Source organism: Lutjanus erythropterus, chromosome 17 (assembly GCF_056507025.1).
Source record: "Lutjanus erythropterus isolate fLutEry1 chromosome 17, fLutEry1.hap2, whole genome shotgun sequence".
NCBI lineage: Eukaryota > Metazoa > Chordata > Actinopteri > Lutjaniformes > Lutjanidae > Lutjanus > Lutjanus erythropterus.
The window spans coordinates 28,819,193-28,838,978 of record NC_139333.1 but is presented as its reverse complement, the minus strand read 5'-3'; the positions used below and the strand labels follow the sequence as shown (position 1 = coordinate 28,838,978).

Genomic DNA, 19,786 nt, shown 5'->3' with positions numbered 1-19,786 from the left:
TTCTAAATTAGACCTTATTCCATAGGTACCATTTTCTGATTAGGACATGTGCAGGGTTCAGCATTAATGTGTTGGGTTTGTTTTTTAACTTGCCCTAAATTGTTTTATTTATTAGCAGTTATCAAACAACAAAGACTGAACTTCAATTTCATGTTTAACCTTGGGCTGCAATGTCTATATAATGTCAGAAAAGAATGTAAAATGTCCATCTCAGGGTTTCAGAGCCCAAGATGATGTCTTTAAATGTTTCATTTTATCCAAAGAGATGCTATTTAATATTGCGAGATCTCCATATTTGAGGCTTAAAACAGCATTTTCTGCCAATTTTGCATTAAAAAATTACTTAAACGATTGATTATATATAGTTTTTTTTGCCACTTAGTTGCCAGATTTACTTGCCCAACACAGCATTTTACTTGCCCTGGGCAAGCCTAGTTGTTGAGTCCTGATGTGGGATATGCTGATGTTATTTGGGTTTGAGGAGAATTCTTTGGACATGCATACAGCACATTCAAAATATGCATTTCACTCTGGGGTTTTTGCTGCAGTTTGTGGCACGCGGCCTCTTGACTGTTTGCAGTCAGCTCTGTGTGTTGTCAACAGTTTGCATGGTTGTGGTACTAATACTGAAAAGAAAAAACCACATTTCTGGTTGGAAAGAGAAACACACCTACTTGAAAACATGTCATTACTTTAATTGGTTTATACACAGTTGCGTGTAAACAGGGATGTTAGTGGACTGTTTCATTTTCATTAACCATTTGAACAGCTAATTATGAATGTTGTCTTTTTAGAATGAAGTGCAAAACATTTAATATTTTGTGGATGAAAATGTAGTCAATTTCTGAAGAAATTGTGGTGTTAATGCTGGATGTTGAAAGGCTGATATTAAACTGCATTGAATAAATAATGTATTAAAGATGTGGAATATTTTATGGTCAAATAAAGTTTAGTTCTGTCGGCACATAAATATAATAGACTTTCTTCATAGCAGACATTTTCGTCTTTGTAGGAAAAGCTCAAGTGTGTGTAGTGTAGTTCTTTCTACAAAACTCCTCATTCACTGTCATAAATGGCAAAGAAAAGCACCAAATCCTCACATTTAAGAAGCTGTAACCAGCAAATATTTGACATTTTTTCTTGAAAAATAATATAATCAGTTATCAAAATAGTCCCACAGTCTTGGAAAATTTACAGTGCTACAGCAGCAAAGTGGCTCGCAAAAATATAAAGAAGAACCAATTTGTAAAAAGGAAAAAAAAAGAGGAAATATAGGAAATACAAAAAATGAACAAAAGGAACAGTATATACAGTATAAAGATTGACACCCCTTCACAGAGGGAACACTCATGTTGCACATAGAATTAAATTATTTTTAATTCTGTTTTTGTTTTGAACTCATTTAATATTCATCTAATCACTGAGCAGTTGAACGTATGACTCAGTTTGAGTTTGACGCTGAAGCTTTCTGTGGGTTACTGATGAAATATGTGCCTTCTTGTACATGGAGGCATTAGGACCCAGGGAGCTCTGCTGCCTGTGTGCTCTCTCTGTTGGAGCCGGTGTCTCTGCTGCCTTCTGTCTCTCTCTGTCCCTGTTTCGGATAGACAGACAGAGTGGCTGCCTGCTGGATCCCTGCCTTTCCCTCTTTTCCTCTGTTTTTTTCCTCTGGATATGGAGATCAAAGGCCCAGAGACACCCAGCATCCAACAGCAGATGGAGGGCTTCCACAGACTACCTGCAAGCTCAACTAAGTCTCATTACCCGAGAGCACTGCAGCTTTTGGAGTAGTTTCCTCCAGAGTTTCCTCACCACCTGTGCAGAGGGAAAACAGAAGTGAAACCTTTCTTTGTTAATCAGCTCACCTTTAATATTTCTTTCTCTGTTGCAGCCTCGTCCTGTGCGCAGCAGAGCGACAGGCTCTGAACTCTATCTCCTCCCCTTTTCTCTTTCACTCGTTCAGCTGTCATTCTGTCTGTCACTCTCAGGATATCCCCTTCCCTCTTTCTAGGGTTTCATAATGCTTCAGGAGCTCATTCAGAGGCAGGGGTGGATTTCATCCCTTTGCTTTCTCCTTATTTGAGAGTATGGACAAGTCATGAGTGCCACTTCAGCATGAATCAACAACCTGGGGTCATGGAAACAACCAAAGGTCACAGGCCAGTGCCTCACAGAGCCTTGATATTAACTTTGAATAACTAGATAGAAAGTAAGAAATTATTGACCTTTTTACCGCTGTTTTTATCTGAGGCAGATTTTTGGGAGTTTTTTTTTTTTTGTATGTGTATTTCTTGGATCTATCGGATACACAAAGATGGGGAATGCAGCAGGAGGCATGGAGGTACCTCAGGGGAAGGAGACGCAGGGCAGCACAGGCTCCCAGAAACAAACCAAGGGGCTGAAACTCCCAATGCCACCTGAAGAGGAGCTGGAGCAGCGCTTCAGTGCTGTGCTGGTGAGTTTGAGACTCGGTGCAGCAGGTTAGGGCACAACTGTCAACTTTCACACAGAAGAAACAAGCACAAGACAAACAGTAGAAAAGAAACCAAGAATCTTGAATATGTTGGAAATGTGCACGTCCTCAGGACAAGCTTATCGCGGTACCAGGTACACAATACCACCGTGGAAAGATACATAAGAGGTCCTTTATGCTGAGAGCTTACTGCAGCATTAGGCTCACTGCATGGTCTGCTGGAGGAAGAATGATGGGGGCGGGGGGGTCAGATCTGTTTACAGTTTAAGACAAGGTGCAACTAAACTTTACTATTCATCAGAGCAACTTCAAATTCATCCTAGAACACCTTGTTCATAAAGAATCACTGTTCATATTTCGTTAGTTTAAAGGTGCAACAGTTGATTGACTGATTGATTATAGAATTAATCACCAACTGTTTTGGCAATCAGTTAATTGACTTGAGTAATTTTTTAAAGAAAAAAGTCAAATTCTCTTTTCTTTTTTTTTTTCAATACTCTTTGGGTTGTGGATATTTGAGGACGTCATCTTAAGCCTTTGGAAACTGATTATTATTTTTCAACATTTTCTGAAATTTTATAGGCAAACAGTTATTAAGTGATTAATCAAGAAAATAATCAACCAATTAATTGATTAGTTGCAGCCCTAATGAGATTACTTTTTTTTTTTTTTTTTTTGAGAAAGTTAAAGCTTACTTGATATGTGGCCAAAAGTGTGTGGACACCTACTTTCCATCATTTCACTACTTGGTCCCAATCAGGAGAAAACCTTAAAGGCATAATATATAACCTTTCCATATTAGAATGTCACAAAACAACCATATCTGTGTTATATCAGGGTTTTCCCTGGATGTTTTTGAGACAAAGCTGGCATGCATGGTGAACACAGCAAGCTTACGTGACAAAATCATGAAGTGTCCAAAGAGATTTAAATTTTGTACAAAGATGGAACAAAAAAATCTATCAAAAAGGAATCAACATAAAAACACGTTGATAATGATATGATGAAAGAAAATAACTTTTTCAGTGTGACCAGTAAACAGGTACCAGCAGGTAGCTCTAGTTTGATGAAAATATTATATGATAGGAGTGCAGTAGTGTAGTAATGTTTGGTGATTTGGAGTCACTGGGTCTCAAGCTTTTGACAAAATCATCCCAAATGTCTTCAGCAGTCTTCAAACAACCAGAGAATTCTGTAATTTCATTCAACATAATGGGTCGTGACAAACTTAAATACATCACTTCAGCCATGAACATGAGTCACATCAGATAGATTCTCATGAACGATGTGGTTGTTTAACAATGAAGACAACAACTCCCATGATCCCGCGCTACTCCACAACTTCATCAGAGTCTGTCTTGTCTGTCTGTTTTTAATGAGTGAAAGATTGCTAGTGGCAGAACTTACATACTCTGTATTTAATGCAACAACAGATAATGATATTTTTGTGCTTCCAACAGTGTCTTTGTCTCTAATCTGTTTTTTGCAAAGCGAACGTCATAAAGAAATAGTTTTCCCAGTTTGGTGTGGAAGAGCGTTGACTGGCCTGCACAGAGCCCTGATTTCAACCTTATACAACAAGTTTGGGATGAATTGGAGAACTGAATGTGAATCCTCAGGATCAGTGCCCTGATGCCCCTGTGGGCAGGACAACATGATTTTTCAGTGTCTTATTTATTTATTGTTAGTGTCTTGATCCTACATCCCTGATCCAGGGTTAACTTTGTGGTCCACCAGCCAAGTGTTCAGTGAATGTTCAGATTTTACTACTGAATAAATTGCTGTTGTGTTGTTTTGGCTGGTGACTGAAGCAAATCTTTGTCTTTGTCTGGTGGCTGGTGCTAATTTTGAACGCTGTTTATAGGTGCAAAATACTGTGTACACTGGCATAAGTACAGTACAGTACAGTTTTTATTGTTTAGTGTTGCTTGAGTTTAGTACTGAAAAGTGCCGTGTGGAATTTCCTGTAAACAAACAAAGGTTATGTTTACATTCAGTGTTACTCATCAAAACTCTTCTTCACTGTTTTTCTTGGTACATTGCAGCCGCCTGTAGATCAGTGGAACAGTGTGAGTTCATGAGACTAAGAAAAACAAAAGACAGAGAAGAAAGCATACGACAGATGGACTGGCGCTGAAGTCCAGGACTTATTATAGTACAGCCTTGTAAAGTCATGTGCCAAAATTAGGTGAAAAAACAGCCATTTCTTTTTCACTAATTTGCGTATTTTTGTGGGTCTTTAGTCAAGTCAAGTGTATTTATAAAGCACATTTAAAAACAACCAGAGTTGACCAAAGTGCTGTACAATAAAATAACAACAGTTAAGAAGTATAACATGGTAAATGGCAAAATAGCAGCAGAGACAACATAAAAATACCATTCCATGCACAAGTAAATAAATAGAGGAACAGATAAAAATATAAAACACGAGAGAATACAACGTTAAAGACTCTCAAAAGTCTGAGAAAACATGGGTCTTTGCCTTAAAAATGTCAGCAGAAGGGGAACACTTCTGTTCCACAGTTTTGAGGTAGCTACAGCAAACGCCCGATCACCATTCCACTTCAGCCTTGATCGCGGGACAGCTAAGAGTAGCCGGTCCGAAGATCTGAGTGATCGGGAATTGGACAAGGGGCATAGGAGCTCAGATATGTGTTTGGGCGCCAGGCTGTGCAGAGCTTTAAAAACAGATGAAAGAACCTTAAATTCTGTCCTGTTCTTAACTGGTAGCCAATGGTGTAGCCAGTTTACATCAATGTGGAAAGGCAGACAATAAAGCCTGAAGGAACATTTTAGTTCCTTGAAAAATAGTATCTGGGACCAAAAGTTCTGGGTACTTTGGGTGGAAACGTGACTGTTAGATATTATGTTGAAATGTCCTTTGACAAGACGCTGAACCCCCAAATGCGCAGCTGTGAATGTGTGTCTGTTAAAGTAGAAAACATTATATAAGAGCGCAATACATTTAATATTTATTCAAATTTCCCTGCATGGGAATCAATTAAGTATATCTAATCTTTGAACTACTTTTAGCACCACTTCCTTCGTTGGTTCCTGGATGGGACAGTCTCATGTGTGATCTCACTGATGCTCTCCTGTCTGAATGGGAATAAATCCCTGCTGCCACGTTCAACATCTGGTAGAATGACTAAAAAGAGAAGAGTGGATCCTGTTATAGGAGCAGATTAATACCCATGATTTTAGACTAAGATGTCCAACAATCCTGTGTGGGTGTTAACTTCACATACTTTCAGCCATGTCGTGTAACTGAAGACACTATTTTCTTTAGCTGAGTGGCCTCGTGGTCAGCAGCAGTGTACTGTGATTGTCCTTGTGGTTTTCTCAGGTTTCTGTATTTTTACTGCGACTCCAAGCCATGATGACAAAATCCTTTACAGCGAGCAGCATTCCTCGAGCCTAACTTGATTTTCTCTTCATTACCTCCTTCACTGAGCTGCTAGTTGTCTCCTGTTGACAACAACATGGTCTGTGACAGACTGAACTCATGCCTTCGTGGTGACAGGCAGGAGGAAAAAACAATGCAGAGACAGATTTGAGTCTGACAACGCAGCTATGTTCAATATGTGAACCGATCACCTGCTGTATGATGAACTGCATTCCTGTCATCATTCTTCCCTCTGAGTCTTATCATCAGAGTGTCTGAGGCACATAATGATATGTGACATCATGTCACGCTGATCTGTAATTTGATAACATGAAACAGAAACAGATCCTGAGCTTCTTGTCAGTGAGCAGACTTACAGAAACGGGCTCCGTCTTAGCCTCCTGACGGTGAATGGTAATCAATTAAAGCCCTGATAAATGCCGCTCCCTTCCACTGAGGCAGTTCAGTCGATGTGTGTGAGCATAAAACACTCCCTCTAATTACCTCTGCTCGAGAGCTAATGTTTTTTTCTGTCATTAGGATACGTCTGAAACATTTCAGCTGATTTCTTAGATATTTGGAGGATAGATAACACCAAAGATCAGCTCATTAAATCTGCAGAATCAGATCATTTTAGCCATAACGATGAAACTGGATGTTCAAATCAATTCACCTTAAAAATGTAGGTGATGGGAATAATGTCAGTTTAACAGCAAATTGGAGAAGGGATTGTAGAAATGTTTCACATTAAATTATTATTTCAGTCAGCAGTTAAATAAGGCTGTATTTTCAGTCATTTTTTATCTCCCTACAAGCCTTGGAATTTCATGATTTTGGGGGCAAGACCACTTTGCCTTTGGTGTTTTTGAGAGCACAAAGGCCAGATGCCAGGGCAGCAAGACCACAGAAAATATGAATATAACTGAAAGGTTAAGGATGGCTTTATTTGAAATGGATGAATGAAACTGATTTTATTTGAAATACTGTTCATTTCACAAAATAGTATTATTTGCAAATTACCAATATTTATTCATCATTTAACTCTTGAGTCACAGGTTCTTGGCCCTGCTGGGTCCAGTTTCACAAAGAGAGACTTTAGTTTAATTTAGTCAGACTTCAGACAGATGTCTAAATTCACCTGTTGCAAAAGCAGTTCTTGACTATCTGAAGTAGGACTATGGCACAATGAATTCTGGGTAAATTAAGACCTTTTTCAAAATTAAAAAATGGCAGATCGAGTGACCACATCCAGCCGCACAGTTTAGTTTACTCCGGTGTGTGTCTTTTTGAGGAATTCAACAGGACATTTTATTGGGAAAGTTCAGTGGAGAGTTCACAGCAGTGACAAAAAATTGTGTTAATCTCACCACTGAGAGGAACATCAGATGTTCAAAAAGATATAAAAATGTGGTACAAGATACAAAGAAATATTTTGCTGTCTTCATAACAATGTTAGCAAACCACAAATTATGAGCCATATTTTCCTTTTTTTTGTTGTTGGATGCAACTGATCAGTTGATGGCACTGATTGTTACCATGGTAACATGGGGTCTTGAAAATGTATTTTTTTTCTTCTAAAACATTTTAAAATAGTCATTGAAGTATCAGAAATGGCCTTAAAACTATTGTGTGTAATTTGTGTATAACTGTAAACTGTAAACTACTCCTCAGGTTGTTAAACCCCCCCAAAGTAGCAGAGCCACAGTGAGGACATGACCTGAGTGTTTTGTTAATGAAGGCTGCAGTGCTGAGTTGGAGATTATCTGAATGTTGAAAGAGGCTCAGACCTCCAAGTGTGAGACTTTACAGTGTTGTATTAACACACAGCAAAGAGCTGAACATACTGATTTTTGTTTAATCTCCCAGTTACCTTTAGATGACTTTTGCTTTTCTCTACAGATGATCATCCAGAACACATTTAGTCACATTTTATCCACTTTCATTCTGAAAAGTTATGCATCAGATTAAACTGTTATTTTGAAAAGGTCCTCTTTGTTTCCTAACATTGTGAAGACACAAAAGAAAGTTGCACTGCAAAGTTTTCTACAAAACAAAAGTTATGTTTATATTGTGATCATTTTAACAGATATTGTGATTATGATATGATTCGCAATTAGTGGGAATCATCAATTATTTTGTTGCAAAATGATATCAATTTTTGCAACAAAATTTCATTTTCACGGCATAAAAGCTATTAAAAACATGTTAATGTGACATTTGTTGGGGTCTCTACCAAACAAACGTGTTCTTACGTCTGAAGATCAGGATCTGTAGGTCAGGACGTCTCTGCAGCTCTGCAGTGTTTCATTCTTCAAGAAACTGCCACTTCTGTGATTTGAATGTTGCCCTTGCCTTTGTAATTTTGATAATAAGGTCGGGTTTAGTGTTTTTTTAGTCCACAAAACACTGCTGGAGTTTCACAGGAAAATAGAGTTGCAGAATTGCCAGAAAAAAAAATGCCATAAACCATTTTATATTTGCTAGTTCTTGTTTCTGTCTATAAATGGAATTGCACATGATATCTCCTCATGTAACACAGATAATGCTTCTACTGTAGTCTGTTTGGCATGGAGCAGGGTGTTTGCATATGTTTGTGCAGTGTTACAGTGCATGTTCATAGTGTGCACTGTAAATTCAATCTGTGTTGCAGTGGAATGATTCATAAAGGCTACAGTAGAGGATGTGTTGGGGTCGTAGGACGACCACTGCAATGAGTTAATGTGCCAACAGCAAACGTCTTGTGCCAACTGCTGCAGGTTTTTCCTCCTGAGCGTGTGTGTGCAGCTGCAGTTGTGTGTGTGTTTGTATAAATGTGCAGGAACATGTTGTCTCTCATGTTCAAAAAAACAAAACAAAAGAAAAAAACAGGCGTCACTCTGCAGCAGTTTAACTCTCTGCTGCATCTAAACTCCTCTTTCCTCCCCACCCCACCCTGAACACTTCCCCCGGGTGTTAACAGCTACATCATCACTGTATCCCACCAAATATAGATCATCTCCTCCACCAACTCCGTCTTCTGCTGAGTCTGCAGAGCAAATCTTCTGTGCTAAGTGGAGAAGATACTCCGTCTGCATACAAACCAGCTGGCTATGGGCTGCCTGCCTGTGTGTGTGTGTGTGTGAGAGAGAGAGAGAGAGTGAGAGAGAGAGAGAGAGAGAGGAGGTAGAAGTGAGGGATGCTACAAACTGTCACCGGTTTCATTCTGCAGAGGCTCAAAGGGACAAGAGGGACAGAAAGTGTCAGACTCAGAGGTGTGGATTAGGAGGTTGGAGAGTAATGCCAAGTGTGTGTGTGTGTGTGTGTGCGTACGCTCACATGTACACATTTGCATGTGAGCCTGCAGTATTGGTGCCAGTGGGTTTTTATTGATGCTTTTATTCATATTCTGACGCTGGTGTCTGATGGCACTGCAGTGTTTTCAGACTGAGAGGATCAATATCAAAGCAGCAGAAATCTGCGCAGTTACAGCGTGTGACTGTGATGATGCCAGTGTTCAAATGCTTCAGTCACATCTAAATTTATGTGCAGCACTTTTTCCTCAATGTTTTACATAACACTTTGCATATTTTCCAACAGGGAATGCGGCAGTGGGTGAAATTGTAAATGCACATCTGTGGATTTGTGTATTGTATTTACAGCCTGAGACACAGACAGAAAGAGGAACAAAAACAGAACATTTACTCACTTGTTAGTTGTTCTGCAAGTTTTTCTTAAATTATAGTTTGATTGTCAAACTGACTTTAGCCAATTCTCTGTCAACAAATTATTATGGACACGATCTGACGATTTAACAGGGTTACATTTACACCAGAAAATGAAATGTGTCTTCTGTCCAAAGTGAATTTGTTTTTGTTATTCTTCTGTTGCCTGCCATACACATATACATACACATCAGTACCTCTTACTATTACCCCTGCAGTATGTAGACATCACTGTATCTAAGTCCACAATTGGCTTTTAGTACTGCATATCCTTATGCCTTGGCTAACTGAGCCCCTTTTCACACACGTGTTGTTAACTCAGGTTAAGCTACAGCCCAGGGCAATATGATACACACTGCACTTTTACTAGCCCTGCAGGTTAAATGTCCACCAGAACACAGACTGATGTTTACTTTATAGAATGACGCATGACTACTTTTTACCCCTGTTTCATTCTGGCACCTTTTAACCCTGTGTTTAGTTGATTTTTAGTGTATAATTGTGCAAATTTGGGGAGCAGAGTCAGCAAACCCCAGGTTAAAGTCAGAATTAGTCCACTTTGGAATGTGCCAGGACCTTCCTAAGTCCCGCCCCTTTTTGCTCAGTGCTCCACTAACAGTTGAGCCAGCTTCCTCCTTTCCAGTTTTCTGTGCTTAACTCTGTGCTCGTTTATTGCGAAAAAGGTAAAACGTGTTAGAAAACAGCATTATAATGAGATACTGTAGAGCTGCAGAGATGTGTTGACCTAAAATCTTCTGTTCTCCAGATAAAAGAAAACGTGTCTGTTTGGTTCAGACCTCAGTAAATATCACACCATCACGATTTCAGCAGTTATTTCTTTGAATGAGCATGAAATTGTCCTGCAAAACTGATCATTTCCATTATTCATATCACATATCACAATTTCAGTCAAAATAATCGCAATATGACTTTTTTACCAAATTGTGCAGCCCTAACCCAAGTGTCCTCATACTCATGTCCATATAGTGTATTTGCTTCCTTTTAGTTGGACAGTGTTGAGATTGTCTTGCTCATTATTCATTCTAAATATCCAGGCATTTACACTGCATTTAGCTTTGATTGTAAATCACAATCACAGTGATTGTTTCCTGTCAAATAAATGTATTGATCCTGAATTTCAATTACATATTTTACATTAGATTTTAATGTGATTACATGCAACACACGGGAAATAGATCACATGCAAAACAGACACAACCTTGTTTGTGTAAACAGGAGAAACAGGGAACAAGGACACAGATTTAGCAGTAATTATTCAGCCACTGCTGCAAACACAGCTTCTTTCTATGATAATTCCATTGATCCATCTTTTTGAGACAGTCAGCACATTCAGGAATGCATCACCATGCATCATTCAGAGACACAGAAATGTCCCACTTCTGTCTGCTGAATTCAACACACCGTCGTCCTCCTCCTGCTGCCAGTTTGAGTCTCATATCCTTGAACTCACAGCTGTTTCCAGGGTTGTTTTACACGGATTAGAGCTGCATCACATTAATTCTGTGCTGTTTAATTGAACCTCGGGTCTGGCTGCGGTTCAGTCACTTAGCACACTTGTTAATGGCATGTGTAGAGGTCACTCATTTTACTTTTTAATGCCACTTAAATCAGCACAGTTAGATGGATTCGTAAGTCTAGAGGAGACTGAGACAATTACTGCGCAGGTTGTCATGGAGAGGGTGGCAATTTGAGTGTGACAAAACGGCCGCATGCTTTCACACTTAACATAGTGAGTATAAAATGATCCACAAAGGACACACAGACACCAGCAGCCAAGATAGAGACAAAATTAAAGTCGTTACAATTTGTTCCCTCACAGCAAAGACAACTCCCTGCTGACCCACCACGTCTCCATGATGCACCAGTGACTGATGTGATTACATGATTAGATTAGAGTTTGTTCATGTAAAAACAAATTAAGTGCAACACATGCAGCAATGTTCTCACTTGTACATCTGTTGTTATGACTTTAATGGGACAAGCTGAGAAACCTTTAAGATTTTATCTTCTGGCAAACAGCTGTACAAAATTACCAGAGCTGTGAAATTCTGCAGGGAGCATGGAGCAAAATTGTCCTTTTGGTATTGTTCAAAACAACAAACAGAGGTTGTGTGTTCAAATTCCTAAAACAGGAGTAAAGGCAAAAGTTGTGTTATTGTAGCACCGTCTTAAAGGAGAAATCTGTAATTTATTTCCTGTAATAAATCACAAAAATTAGCATCAGAGATTAAAGAAACATGCTAATGTGAAACACTACAGCTGCACTGTTCTGTGATATTTCTATTCCAGCCTGTAACCTGTATTATTGTTTGCCCGTTTCACGTTTATTAGAGTTCAAATTCATGCCGAATGTTTGCTGAATGAGTTAAATGTGTGTTTATAAGTTGTAAGAAATCAGTAATAGTCTTTTAGAAGAGGTAAATGTTTATAACGGTAAAAATGAGCAAAATGTTAATGGAGTCTGGCAGGCATTAAGTCAGTTAAATTTAGATTTAAATTGACAGTTGACAGTTGTTAACAGGTGATCAGCTGACAGTGGAGGACTGCCGTTGAGTCTGGGGAGGAGGGTGTGGTTGGGAAACGACTCACTTCAACCATAGACTGTATATTCAATTGGATTTCAACCTATTTCAACCAACTCGCTACTTGGACTGCTGTACTCATTTTTGGCTGCACATATTGTTCCTTTAAACTTGTACCAGTGGGGAACTTCTGTCTCCACCTTCTGGCAGTGAGAGTATTTACAGAAACACTGTCCACACATGCAAATTTCCACAGTTCTGAGACAACAGTCCATTTTTTAGTTAGAGTAAATATATAACTTCCTCCTACTCCTCCTCCAACATCCATGTCTGCCTTCTCTTCTTTCACTTTCTTTTTTTTTGACTGTAATCTGTCTGAAAACTAAGGTTCTTTTGTTATCTGGAGGATCAGAAGCTTTTTTGGACGCTTCCTGTGTTCTAGACTCTGCCGTACTCCTAGCTGCTGAAGCCTGCTCCGTCACTATGGTTGCCCCCTCCCCCTCCCCCTTCAGCTCTGGCAAACCAGTTATAGCTGCTTGACTTGACACAAATCGTATCACTGCCAGTGCGCCACTGACACCAGGCAAACTCCACTAGATTGAGAAATACAGAGAGATTTTTTGTGTGAACTTAATTGGCAAAGACTTGAATGTAACAGACGTTTATTTATACAGAAAAGTCCGACAGTACCGGTTTAAAAAAGCTTTGTTTTTTTATGTTATTATCAAGTAATTAACTAACTAGATCTTCATCATCTGGCTATAAGAGGATCCCACATGAAAACTTTTACTTTCTGTCAGAACATTCTCAGTTATTTCACTGTTTATTTTTTTTTTAGGCTCACTGCTTTTAAGTGGGCTGTACTCATCCTTCAGGGCACCAATCAAAATTTAACAAGATTTGAATCGGACTGATGACAGTTGGTGTGTGGTTTGGTGGTTTGACAGTCAAATCTTACCTAACCACACCCATACAGGCCTGATGAAGCTGATCAGCTGAGTTTATGGCTGTTAAAGGTGCACTATGCAATTTTTTTTACAGGCCTATAAACAGAGAAAGAGCTCTTAATATAACAAATAACAGTGTTTTAGATTTACTTTAAAGCCATATGTTCATATATTTATCTGTAAAAGTTGGAGAAAAAGAGGTTTATATTTTGAGTTAATTTGGGTTGAGAACAAAAAGAGCACATTGCACATCCAGAAGCCCTACAGTTCAAGAATACAGGACTATATAACCAATTTTTTTATTAAAAAAGGAACATAGTGCACCTTTAATAATAAATATATAATGCTTTCAGATGAAGATTGTCCGTTTTGTAGTCATTGCAGTTAAATCTTAGATAGAAGATTTGAAGGCAGGTTTTCAGGGCTTTAAACCTTTTTCTCTGGACGAGAGAACCAGGGTTGTTTTTCTCTTTCAGTTTGTGCAGGTTAATAGATCCATCAGGTCAAATATAACCAGCACGTATTGACCCAGCAGCTCCATTCATCAGACTGATTTATCAGATTCACATCCAGCCGCACAGCAACATTGATTTACTGTGCTGTTTGGAATTTACTGTGCCCCTGTTTTTTCAGGACAGCACGCATGATGACTACACAGCAGCTTTCAGTGTGCTGTGCCTCAGCTTTTATCTCAGGAATGAATAAAATGGGGGCCTATATATGTCCAAAATTGTGTAATGATTTAAGGGTTTTGCTGCCAACGCAAAATCCACAAAAGTTGGGACATTAAATTAAATGTAGCTAATTAAAAACAGAATGAAATAATTTGTAGAAACTTTTTGACCTATATTCAGTTGAGTACAGTTGAAAAACAAGATAATGTTCTAACTGATAAACCTTTTTGTTAATTTCAAGTCTTTTTAAATTTGATGCAAGCAGCATGTTCCAAAAGTTTTGGGACAGGGTCGTGTTTATAATTGTGATATATCACCTGTTTTTGGTTTTATGTGAAATTCTTTCTCATTCTTGCTTGATATACGACTTCAGCTGCTCAACAGTCCACAGTCTCTGTTGTCGTATTTTGTGCTTCATAATGCACCACACATTTTCACTGGGAGACAGGTCTGGACTGCAGGCAGGTCAGTCTAGTACCTGAACTCTTTTACTACGAAGACACGCTGTTAGAACACGTCCACAATGTGTCTTGGCGTCATCTAGTTATATTTCATTTAACAGCAGAAGAAACTCCATTTAAAAACTGGTTATGTGGTTCAAGCAGGGCTTATCTGCGAGGGCCTGAGGTAAAGCATGCAGCAAATCACCACTAAGTAACAACTGCTTGACATTCCTCAGCAGACTGCATCAGTGTTGATGACTCCACACTCTCACTGACCTCGAGACGGACGCGTCAAGTCGCTCTATTTCAGCAGCTAAGAGAGGAGGAGGCGTGAGGGCGGATAGAAAAGAGGACCGGATTAGATATGAGGAGGATAATGTAGCATTGAAACAAAGTGACTGTGTGTCTCCGGTCGACTAGCCCAGTTTCGTGTGTGTGTTTGTGTGTTATAATTCGTACAGGTGATGTATCTGTGGAATCTGTTTATTATATGGGACACCCCCAGCACTGTGAAAGTCCGTGTGGTGAGGATATTTCATCCGGACTTCTCAGAAACTTTCTGAAGCCTATCGAGGGCAGCAGGCAGATTTGCATTCAGCTGTTTGTTATCGTCCTCATACACAAATTTGTCGCTGATCACATCAGCTGATTCCGAGAGTCTCAGGTTGATTGGTTTGTAGCGTGTGTTCTTGTCGAAGTGCAGGATCAGTTAGTGCTTTTCAAAACAAATTCTGACTTTGCATTTAGACATAAAACACACGAGCAACTGTATTAGAAGTTGTTTATGAGAGGGGGATGACTGGTATCAACAAAGTTATTATTATGTCGCTGAGGTTAACATACTGCTGATAATGAGCGCTGATTCTTCCACAACACAGAGACAAAGACCTCTGACTTAGAGTGACTCAGAGGTGGACAAGTGAGTCAAAGAGGACGATAATGTCCCTCTGAGTGACAGTGAAATCATTCATGCATTATTGAAGAAGGACAAATCCCTGTATTTCATAATCTTTATGGGACTGGGTTGTGTCTTGGTAGTGCAGATGCTACCATCTTGTGCTGGTGACATCATTAGGAGCGAGGGTCTGCGCAGTAGTGATCGGGTTTGGAGCAGCAGTATCGAGGTCCCGTCCACACACTGGGCCATGTGGTCAATGGACACAGCACAACAAGAGGCTCAGACTTTAAACTGCTGTGTCTTTTGTTGCCCTGAGTTGTTGAATGAGCCACCAAACAAACATCCACCAGGAGAAAATGCGCTGCTGATGTCAGCTTGCAGGTCAGATGGCTAATTAGCAACATAGCTGACAGTAGCACAGTGAACAATAAAACATTAACCACAAAATGTCAGTGTCATTTATTTTAATTGTTTGTCCTTCATTTTCAATACCACTGCTAACAAGACGTGTGTCAGTGGTCAATCAGACTCGTCCATCATTGCACCCACTCAGAGGCTAAAGGAGTGTTTCTGATGTTCCTTTCAGTAATAGAAATATTACAATGCATTTCAAATGTATGTTTGACTACAAAAAGGAACTTAAAGTGATTTCAACTGGACTTTAAACTGTTTTTATTAAAGTCTTGAGGCTTGCCCTTAAAGATTTGAGAAATAATGACCACATATCTTAATCCTTTGCTGTCATGCAGAAGATCCATTCTCCATATGACAGAAGCCTTATTTTCTCTTTGTCTCTGTTTTCAGAACACGATGAATCTTCCTCCAGACAAAGTGAAGATCCTCAGTCAGTACGACAACGAGAAGAAGTGGGACCTGATCTGTGACCAGGTGGGTCTGCTGCTCTCTACATTTTCATTGTTTTTTCCACCATCTCTGACAACACTGGCCCCTTTATTGAGGTCAGAGGCAAACAAACCAATCAATGACACGTGTTTTATGAGCTGTGGACATACAGGCTGGGTTACACCAATGAGGTTTGATTTTGAAACAGCTTAAATCAAGGTTTAAGTTCAAATTGTGTTCCACCAAACTTTAAAGCTAGTTTATAGTTAAGACATTTCCAATTTAAACCTGTCTTTTAATTGTAATTTTGTTGCACCAGATTTTTAAACTGTGCTCAAGTATTAACTTTAAACTTTGAACTAAAATTGCTGCCTTTTTGAAGTTAATTCAGCAAAATGATAAGGTTTCTCAAAGAAAGTTAAGAAATAGAGTCAATCTAAATGAATTTTCTGATGGTGCTGTATTTTTGTTAAGATACTGGTTCACCCTGGAAACAGTTCTGAAGCTGAACAGGAAGTGAACATTGTGTGAGATGCTGCCCAGCAGTCTTTCTTCTTTACTGTCCTGCTGTCCGTTGTATTATCGTCTATTATTTGGTCATATTACCTGCAAAGGAGGAGAAATTAAGAGCTTCTCTGCTCAGTCATTGTGAATAAATTAAACTAACATTTTAGCTTGCTAGCAAACAATGTAACGTTAACGTTTAATAAGATTTAAGGGAGGTTTTGCTAATTTTAGTGTATTGGTCTGGTCATGTTTAATAAGAAGTGCATGATTAATGTAACTACTTTGAGATCAATTCTTAATATAATCATTAATATTTTTAATAATACACTGGGTTAGAGGGTTCCTTGTACAATTTACAACATGAGTTCTCTGAGAATATCTTTAATATTCAAGAATAATTGATATTGTAACTGAAATATCCCCAACCAAATTGAATCAAATCGTGAGTTGAATCAAATCAATTTCGGGAACCCGAATCAATATTCAGCCCTGTTGATTAAACTCGGTTTACACAATTAAACTCAGATTAATTTAACAGGGATTAATTTTTGATGGTGCTACAGAGCTCATATTGATTTTAAACCTGGCTTAACTAATTTTAAACCCGCCTCTTTTTTTTTTTTAACACTGAGTAAAACTAATCTTAGATTAAATTAACCCTTGCAGTGTAGCAACCACCTAAATCTTCTCACACACACACGAGGAAGCTCATTAATATTGTACATCACCGTAGTAACCACCAGGAGGTCCATAACAACGTGAGTCATGATGACAGAGTGACAGAGGACACCTGTCACCATCACACTGCGCCGCACTCAGCTGTTCCTTATTGAAAAATAATTATAATTGCACCAAAGTTGAAGCCAAACAATTTTGCTTTGTGAGCCATTACTGTGTTTTGTTTTGTTTTGTTTTGTTTTTTTTTTACTCAACAAATGTCAGTGTTCAGTTCACAGCTGAGGGTGTGACTGTGTGTGAATATAACTGCTGCAGCACAGTCGAATCATTTCTGGAAACTTGTTAAGATCAAATCATTTGCATCAGAGTCGCTGTGTAATCAAACTGCCTGTGTGAAACCTCAGCTGAGCACTGCCCTCTGGGCCCCACTCAGCCCTCACTGCTGCACAGCAATCAAATATAATTAGAGGTGTGTGTGTGTGTGTGTGTGTGTGTGTGTGTGTGTGTGTGTGTGTGTGTGTGTGTGTGTGTGTGTGATTTTCTGTTTCAGGAGAGATTTCAAGTGAAGAATCCACCGTCCGCTTACCTGGAGAAGCTGAAGAGTTATCTGGATCATGGAGGAGTCAGAAAGGTACAAACTCTCATCTCAGTTTGAAGCCGAGTTTCTGTTTGACCTGAAAAATAGTTTTTAAACACTTTTTATTACCGGATTTCCTGATAACAGATAAAGATGAAATTCTTTATCTTTTTGTAGCAGAGAGTTGAGATAGTCACCACCACAAGTATTTTCACTGAACACTAAATTGTTTCTCTGATACGATCTTTGACATTTACCGTTAATGTTGCCAGGACACAAGAATTTTAAACTTCAGCACAATATTGGTAAGAAAACTCAATACCTCTTTTGATGAAATGGCAAAAAGAAAACAGTCCTAGCCAAACAAGATATTTTTTTTCACTGAGCTCTTCTTTGCTCCAAGTCAAGGAAAATACAGACTGAACTGCAGCTGCAGTACTTCTGATACGGTCAAATATATATTTAACAGAGATTTTTTTCAACACGTGGTTTCAAAAAAGTATTTAGTATTGGTTGCTGTTCTTATGACGATACATTCACTACAGAATCATTTCTGAAGTGTTGATCTTAACTTACGTTTCCAATAGGGTAGGACAGGAAAAAGTCCTTTCTTCCTATTACAGAAGCGGTTCCTGAACTCATCTCTGGTCCTGTCTTATCTCAGACCTCGTATCTTATCTTAGCTTAGGAAATCCTAACTAGAGCTGTAAACTTGATCCTTCAGTCCGCACTCAACCTGTCAGGCCTGGATCTGTGTTTATATTGTACACAAGACTGCCTGTATCCATGACAACGGCTGTGTCACTTCACTTGTCTCTGGATAAGCTTCTGAATGGATGAGAAAAGATGAAAGATGGGTGTTCAGTTTAAGCTTCAAGTCAGATTGTGTCTTTGAGGAGATGAAACACGACGACCCATGATAAAGATTTGAACGGACAAAGCAAGTTGATCAAATTCAGAATTGATCGTGTTGATCTGAGTAGTCTTTCAGTTGTAATATTTTGTGCTGCTCTCCATCTTTATTGTCATTTCCATACAGGCTTCATAACAGTGGTGCTGGCTTTTCTGCCAGTTATTTTGAATTAATGCCATGGTCTGGCTGAATACTCTTTTCTGATTGGCTGGCAGGTTTGTGCTAACACTGTAACACTGGACTAATTAATATGGCTGAGAAGAAGCGGCACCTTTTATATGACCCACGGCAGCCTTTTTATAGGAATATCCTTCAAAGGACGGGGTTTGAACCTTTGCAACTTTCCTGCAACTATATAGAAACAAGGCTCGTATCACTTCTAGTTAGAAAGTGGTGTTTACTCTTTATCAACCACAGCAATCCTGCTGAGTTTGGTTGTAAAAGGGACTAGAATTATTTCTTGTCATGACAACAGTCAGCTCTTGCTTCATAACGTTTGATTTTGTATGCAAAACTCTCACCAAAAAATCTGCAAATGCTCTTATGCTTTATTGTTGGCAAATGACCATGGTATAAGAGGGATAATCCACTTGTAGGTGTGTGTTAAATGGTTTGACGGCACAACATGGAGGTGAAGAAACACCTGACAGAAAGTGGATGCCTTTATTATCCCTTACTTGGGACAGTGTGTATGCCGTCATAACTTACTAACTGAGGAATTTCTTAAGATAAGACAGAACATTTTCCTAAATGCATTTAGAAAACAGGCTTCTGTGAAACCACAAATCCTAAATGTCATCTGAAACTGAGATAAGACAGGATTTCAGACTTTGGAGGAGTCTGTAATGAGGCCCCAGACCAGCAAGCTGCAAACTAGATTAAAAACCTGAGACATTTTTTGTCAAAAATTTCCATCACACCAGATACAGTGGAGGAGGATTATGTGGTGCCCTACAAAGTCAAACTGCAGTAACTTTTTTGTCAAAACTGAGGAGAGTCCTGTGTTAGAAGAGCTATGCCACAGAAGTGTTTAAGTTAAAACAACAGCATATCATATCTGCAGAAACTAAACACGTGCAGCCAACCAGAGAGGTATAGTAAGAGAGCTGTGTTAAGGGCTCCCTGTGGGGTTTTAGACCTCCAGTATCACTATGGAGCTGTTTTTCTATGAGTTAGTCCCCAATACACAGTCCTGTCAGCAGCT

The 19,786-nt window shown here is 39.0% G+C and overlaps 1 protein-coding gene across 4 annotated transcripts in view; it reads left to right on the top strand.

Annotated features, from left to right (window-relative positions):
* Window positions 1-1,602: 1,602 nt before the first annotated feature.
* The window catches only part of LOC146312407 (formin-like protein 1), a 50,936-nt gene continuing 32,752 nt past the window's right edge, over window positions 1,603-19,786 (top strand). For all 4 annotated transcript variants that reach the window (XM_084740086.1, XM_084740087.1, XM_084740084.1 and 1 more), the window contains exons 1-3: window positions 1,603-2,455; window positions 15,869-15,952; window positions 17,643-17,723. In XM_084740086.1, coding sequence (XP_084596212.1) covers window positions 2,315-2,455; window positions 15,869-15,952; window positions 17,643-17,723 — 306 coding nt within the window. In that variant the 5' untranslated portion in view covers window positions 1,603-2,314. The remainder of the gene's footprint in view (window positions 2,456-15,868; window positions 15,953-17,642; window positions 17,724-19,786) is intronic.